General features: G+C 41.0%; 1 protein-coding gene across 3 annotated transcripts in view; it reads left to right on the top strand.

Annotated features, from left to right (window-relative positions):
• Nucleotides 1–6,002, top strand: part of EFNA5 (ephrin A5) — a 217,681-nt gene extending 211,679 nt beyond the window's left edge. For all 3 annotated transcript variants that reach the window (XM_083404383.1, XM_083404382.1, XM_083404381.1), the window contains one exon: nt 1,770–6,002. In XM_083404383.1, coding sequence (XP_083260509.1) covers nt 1,770–1,891 — 122 coding nt within the window. In that variant the 3' untranslated portion in view covers nt 1,892–6,002. The remainder of the gene's footprint in view (nt 1–1,769) is intronic.
• Nucleotides 6,003–7,672: the final 1,670 nt, after the last annotated feature.

The raw sequence follows: 7,672 nt of genomic DNA on the forward strand, positions 1-7,672 counted from the left end.
CTTTAAAAATTTAGCCTGAAGTATCATATACAGTATAGAGAGTGTTTCGAATCTGAACATTTTTCTGACACCATAAACTGATCCAACTAGTATGTCTGACATATTCAATAAAAATTAACATGACTAATATTTTCTCTGTTAAGAATAGCTGATATGTACCTTGAAATTGCATCTGACTTTTTGTGATATCATTGAGATGTGTTCAAAAGAGAAATATAATATTCTGCTCCACCTGTTTCACTACTAATAGGTATTGGCTTTCTCAAAGTTTTAATGTTGGTTATTTTTCATTAGCTGTAATTCACCAGAAATCGTTTTAATTCCATTCTGGTATTCAGCAAAAATCAGTGGTGAAGGTTTTTAATCAGCCCTTTACCATTTTCCATTGCATATAGTGACCCTGATAATGTCAGTATCACTGTCCAAATATTTGACAATTAAAGCTATGTTCGTCAGTGAAAACCCAATTTGATTTTTTAGACCCACTGAGCTTAATAATAATAATAATAATAATAATAATAATAATTTTATTTATACCCCCATATGGCTGGGTTTCCCCAGCCACGCTGGGCAGCTCCCAGCAAAATAGTAAAAACACAATAAAACATCAAACTTCACTAACCAGGGCTGCCTTCAGGTGTTGAGTAACTTAAAGACTGTGTTGTTAATCTAAAGCTTTCAAATAGGCATGCTATGATTCTGGAAAAACAAATTTGCTCATAACTATTTAGCATCAGTAGTTTTAGAATTAGAATCACAACTCCATTAGAGTTAATATTACAAACCACAAATTCAGTACACTTAAAAGTCGCACACACAACTTCATCCTTTACAGGCCTTTTCTGTTTTTAGTTCTTTTCTATATGAATACTTACAGGGTTAAAAGCTTCAGTGCAAATAGAAGCTAACTTAGTATAAATCAGTCTTGCTCAGTATCATCTATACCAGCTTTTCCCAACCTTGGCTCCCCAGTCCTTGGTCCTGCTAGCTATGGATGATGGAAGTTTAAGTCCAACAGCATCTGGGGACCCAAGGTTGGAAGAGGCTGGTCTACACCAATTGGCAACAACTGTCCAGGGTTTTAGACAGAAGTCTTTTCTAGTCCTACCTGGATTGAACCTGGAACATAACCCATGCAAAGCCACAAGCTCAGCCACTGCACTATGACACGTGGATACTTTCACATAGGCCACCTGACTATTGTGGTACTTAGCATTTCTCTAACATGCACCAGTAGTTATGCACTTCCCATCTCCTGAGCTTTTTAAAGGGTAAAACTAACAGAATTGTCATCTCCACACAATAAGCCTAGCCTTCCAATAAAATGCAGTCTACTAATTGTGCCGTGGAGAACAAGTGTTGTATGAATGGTAACATACAGTTAAAGCAAATGCTGATTTGGGGGTAATGCAACTGGGAGATATTATACAGAGATATTAATGCACAAGACTATGCCAGGAATTGAACACATGCCCGGTATTTCAGCTAGTAGCTTTTTGCTCACATTGATTGTGATATATATATATGTGTATATATATATATATATATATATATATATATATATACACACATTTAGAGAGAGAAATGTATGCTGAATGTGCATCACATGTGTATAAATGATGGGGTGTTGTGGTTTTTAAAGCCCCACACAGTACAAAATCAGATTTTCTGTATTGTACTGAAATGCTAGAGCTGTAATCTCGAGGCTCATTAAAGATGCAATGCTTCATTAGAATTTGTGTGTTCTTCCCCCCCCCCCATTTGAACAGATGATACCGTACATGAGTCTGCTGAGCCGTCCCGTGGTGAGAACGCAGCACAGAGACCGAGGATATCCAGTCGGCTTTTGGCAACCCTCCTGTTCCTCCTGGCAATGCTTTTGACGTTATAGCACATATTATAGTAATCTGTCACAGACAACATCAGGGTCTTGGAACATCAAAGATCCGCTTAATTGCTCATCCCAAGAACGGGACATTATATTGGTTTTGCTGATGTTGGTTTGTTTCCCTTCCCCAATCTCCTCCCCTTCTTCCTCTGCAACCTGAACTGTGAGCAAAAATTGAAGAGGCATAACTAGCCCTCTTGCCACTCCCGATCTTCCCCGTGGCTTTCCTTGACCCCTCCTAAAATAAAAGGACTCCAAATGAAAATGCCAAATTTCAATATTGACACTAGTGATTCTTACGTTCTCTGCAGCCTCTCTTAAGATACCGCCTCGGTTAGCTCTCTGGGCCCACCTGTATGTGGAGAAGGAAGAATAGTAGCAGGTGCAGTCATTTGGAAGATAAGGAACTTGTTTGGAAAACCAAGAGGAGTCTTTACTCACTCCGATACAATATTTATGTCTCCTCGTTGAGCGCTGTAAGACGATCATGCAAGGCACTGTATCACCATGTCAGGACTGGAGGGGAGATACTGAGAACAGATATAGCGTAACACCATTCCCTCCAGGAATTTATCAATGAACAGGCTTTTCATAGGGAAAGAGATACTGTTTTGTATGCAACTGCCTTGAAAGATCATTCACAGTAGAACTTACGCTCCACAACAGACACTCTTGTCATCAGGGGAGAAGAAAGTGGCTACTGAGGAATGCTAGCACACAAGCAAGGTCAGATAGAGGAAGCTTCGCTGGGGTGTGAGTGCCTCTGGTATCTCTCTAAGTGGATAGTGCACACCAGATTATTTTTCTTTTGAAACAGATCACCATGGTGCTACAATAATTTTTCTTCAAATGCAAAGAGGCATTTTCTGTTCCTTTTTCTTCTTCTTTGTGTGAATAAAGTGACCTTTCCCAAGGCTGATTTACTAGCCGGTAGCCTTCGATACCACTCTTTAAGTGATGATACATGCTAGGATGATAGCAGCACCGGGTGGAGAAAACATGGTCAGAGATGCAAAATCTCCAGGGTGCTCATGATTTGCCTCCCTTTGAAAGTTTGGCAACCACTGGAGTAAACTCCTGCCAGGAAGGGACGGGGATACTTGTCATAGAGGGCTGTGGGTTAGGGAGAAGGAAAAGGTTAGGAAGAGCGTGTTGAACTCTGGAGTGAACGTTGAGGCATTGGTTTTGTAGCTCTCTTCCTTTCCAACACAGTTGAAAAGTGGAAGAAATACCTTTATCAGCAGGAGGATACGTAGGTGGACTCCCAAAGACCTTGAACTAAATATTTTTTTGAAAACCCACTAGAATAGAAAATGCATTATTTAGATATACCAAGTAATTATATATGCTTGTCCTATTTAAAGATGATAAAAGTGGTAAGAGGATTATGGGGTGCTGTCTTGTTTGGTTGGAATCAGGGCTGAACCCTTAGGCACCTGAAAACTACTTTGTTAGGGACTAATAAAAACCATTTACCAGGAAATGCCTTCCTTGTGGGTTTCCATTGGCTTAGGCAGGCGTTGACTTGCAGGAGATTGAGTAGACATCATGGAAGTGATTGTTTTGGAAAGTTGACTTTTACCGCAAACTCTTGAGAACAAAGCCTTACAAGAATGCGCTAGATTCCACAGGACAACAAAAAGTGTAATTTAATACTAAATCATGATGCAAATGGACAGCATTTTGTGAATGTTTTTTGTTTGTTTGTTTGATTAAGAGAGGAAAGCAGGATGTTTTTTTTTTTTTTAAGAAAAAAGTTGAAGGATTTCACGATCCAAAAATAGCAGAAAGTAAATTTAGAGCACTCTGGGCTTGCCTGATACCATACAGTATGGGCTGTGTTTGAAAGCACAGAGACGTCTAATACCGCACACTAACAGCCTATGTTGAGAGATGGCATTGTCCTTACATTAAATGAATCTTCTCTCTTCAGTATAATGCACTTGGTGCACATATATCTCAGAAATGGCAGTGCACAGGTAGCTAGCAAGTAATGACCTTGGAGATAGTGAAAAAAGTCATGGCTGTGGAGCACACCAGATAATGTCCCTGAGATGGTTCCATGCCAGTTGCAAACATGAGTAGTACTGATTTGATGTCCTAACGATGACTATAGCTATTTTCCATAATTCATCTATAAATAATGAAAAACTGGACTCACTTCTGTCTCGAGAGCACGCTTCTTTTTAGCAACACAAAGTTTTCACCACAGTGAATTCAGCCCTTTGCTTTGCCACAGTGCACTGCTAACCAAACAAATAAAGGCGGCACTGCCTTACAGCGAAAGTTGCTGACAACTGCTCAACATCCAGCGCAATCCTTGTGGGCAGTAATTTTGCAGGACCTCTGCTTTGGATACTTAATGGCATCAGGCAATCTCAATCATGCCAAACGAGCAACGTCTAAAGGTTTTTTGAATCTCTCTGGTGTGTGTATGCGTGTCGTTTCGACATCTTGAAAAAGATGCCAGTGTGGAAGTTTACAGCAGCCTTTGTCCCCCGGCGTGAAGTCCGAAGAGCCAAATTCCGCTACGGCAGCCCCTGAGCCCAGGCAAGTGTGCCCTATGCCACCCCCTCCCAGTTTGCCCGAGGGCTTTGCAAAGGGTAGCGGGGAAATAAGGATTGATCTGTTTGGTGGATACTGTGTATCCTTTAATAGACGACAAGGTAACATTTCGTGTTAGTTTAGAAATAATTGTTTTGTACTGTACTTTCTTGGATGGCAAAGGAAAGACGAGTTAAAACAAACAAAATGCTTTGTTCTTTAAATTCTGTATTATTAGCAGCCTCTGTTGTATATAGTGTTTGATAATAAAGTATTAATTTGATTCTTATGTCTTTTGTAAGTGAGAAAATAAATAGACTTTCATGATATTAAAAATTAAATAAAAGAAATGCACCCCCACTGATCATATGACAGAAGCATTCACTGTGGCGACTGAGAACCAAATGGCAAGTTGTCGCAACAAGTCACCATTCAGAACTCACCCATGAAACCCATGCACCCAGACGCTCAAGATTTCACGATGTCAAGACTTGGAGCCGTGCGACATTTGATGCTCGATATTTTGTCCTCAGTGTTAATGTCCTGACGTTGGAGCCCTGTGATGTTTAGGCTTAACTTTCCCCTTTGGGGTTGAGTTAGCATGTTGGTTCTCAATGGCTTTGGGATTCTTATTCTTATTTCTTGCGAGGATGGTTTTCCTTCTGATTCTTTGTCTTTTAAAAAAAATTCTTTTCATGGATGGTTTGTTTCAAAAGGGGCCTTGCCAGCATCACATGTGACGTTTTACAGTGACTGGCGTGCCCTCACACCAAAAAAAAAAAAAAGCAAACAAATTTGAGAGGGGCCATATGTAAATAATTTTCTTTCCTGTATAACCACTGCTGAGGGAAAGAAACAGTAGCTGTTGAGGGAATGTGTTTGGTTGTTTGTTTTTTGTTTAAAAACTGATATTTATCAATTGCTTTATCAAAGCAGCGGCTGTGTCAGTTTTGAAAAATATGGAACTCATTCATACTGCCGTCAGATTATGTGTATTCATCAGTCTTACTTCCCAAATGCCCTGCATCAGATGTGTTCTTTTTCCTCCCCATTCCGTAACCCTGGCGAGTTTCTTTTTTTATATATCTCCCCCCACCCACCCTGTTTAAAATTTGGAGCAGTGAATGGGCAGATCTGTTTCTGATTTGGCATTACCAAGTTTTTCCCATGCATTCACCCCTGAGTTTTTCAGATGTGAGACAAATCTCCCTACAATAGACTTGCTGCCATTGTCTGTACAGTTTAATAGATGCTGGCATGTTGGAGGTTACCCATGAGTCTACAAAATCCGCTTTCCATACTTACTCTTGACACCCTATTGAAGCCACTCATTGTGTGTCCTTCTGGGTATGAAAGTCCAGCTCAGTGTGGTCCTGTGCTTGTACTGCCCTGCTTTTGCAGTTTCTTTGCACTTATTCATTGAGTGCTGTTCTTGAAATGCTTACATTATATGAACTTAACAGAAATTGTAAAAACGAAACAAACAAACCCATAAGATCTGTATTTGTATATACACGTGTCCGTACAATTATATCTGAATAAAAAAAATTAAAGATTTTCATCATTTTAATGGATTCTTTCAGGCTATATTTTTGTTTGCTGAGTGACATCTTTGTTTCAGGGCCAGCTGTCCTCCATCCTATAAATGTTTTCGGGCAGCGGAAAGCTGCAAGGAATACAGCACTTCACAGCTGCGAAACAGTTGCAATGCAATTTCTGCTTGGGCTAAATGGCTGGAGCCATAGCTGCCAGGATCCGGCCAGATCTGTACCTTGGCTACTGTCACATTCTCTGCTCTTCCCTCCCACTTCCAATCCAGTCATCTGTTTAATTATAAACTTTCTGGTTGGACAATGCATACTAGTGTCTAGGTCATGGGGGAGGCTCACCAGATGTTGCTGGACTCAACTCCCATCAACTTGGACCACTGGCCATGCTGGTTGGAACTGATGGGGCAGACTAATAACATCTGGAAAATCATAGGTTCCCCATTCCTGTCCTAGATGCTGGTGGTAAAAATCCATCTGGATGTTCTCTGTCCAGTTTTCCTCCCCCCCCCCCCCTCAGTGTCGAGCACTTGGTATAAAGCACCATATTCTTCGTACCATGGAATGGTGTGGTCTAAGGGACTGCAAACAGGGCAGACAACGCATGGCTCCCCTTTACCCATAGTGCTCTTGGGTTCTGCAAGCTTCAAAAGTGGTCTTGGGGAAAATTCCCAGCGCATCTGCAGACATGGCCTCCGTATTCTCTTCAACTCATCCTCCAGGTGAGTTCTGAATGCTGAACTATTCCTCAAAGATCAGTTCAGCTTGGGTAGCTGTGTGCATCTCCACAACATGCAAGCACACAACATGCTAGTGCAGAGTGGTACCTTTTCACATCCATTTTTAATCAAGAGTTTTGGGATGTTTGGCATTTAAAGAAACAAACAAACCTTGAGGAGTAAACTTGACTGGAAGCTCATGGGAAACGAGGACTGACGCAAGGGTTCCAGTACCAGTTGTGACGAAGATGAAGGAATGCCTCCCATCATTCACCGCTCCACCAGCAATTGTTACATATCCTTCACCACCGCTAGGGCAAGTTCCTGAAGACCTTGATATGCTGGCATTGGCAAACGGATTGCGAAGGATCTGAAGGGTGTGTAAGAACTTCACCTGAAAAATAAGGTTGAAAGGGTGACACACAGAAAAGGCAGCTGATACACACACTCTGCATTTCAAAATACAAGGTTTAATTACACCCATGTTAGCGTTAACCGCCATGAAAGCTTTTTATTACATTTAATTGGTTGACAGGGCAGCAAGTACTAATTATAACTTGCTGTGACTTCTCTTTACAAATTAGGAGTGACAGCTTAGTGAGAAGAGGAAGAGAGGCGTATGCATGTTTAACACAAAAGTACTGGTGTGCTGAACCTTTGTCTCTGGAAGTGTGAATGTAAGATTATAAATGACACATGTTTGGTTTGTCTTAACATAATAGCCCCAAATTATACTGCGAGTTTCACAATTACTGGTCATTGCTCTGTAGCCACTGCCTGGATGGAGAATGGACTTTGAATTCTGGATGGAGAATGACGTTATTAGTTTTCACTCTCATCTTTTCCGTTCCTCTGTCTCCAGTGAGACCTCCAACATTTCTGTTCCCACGTGGTTAAAAGGGGCCTTGTAGGATCTAGCGCCTTGATTATCTAAGGGACAATCCTAAGCATCATTTGCTTGGAAGTAAGCTGAG

The sequence above is a fragment of the Podarcis tiliguerta genome (genome assembly GCF_965153285.1).
Source record: "Podarcis tiliguerta genome assembly, chromosome: 11".
Lineage (NCBI taxonomy): Eukaryota > Metazoa > Chordata > Lepidosauria > Squamata > Lacertidae > Podarcis > Podarcis tiliguerta.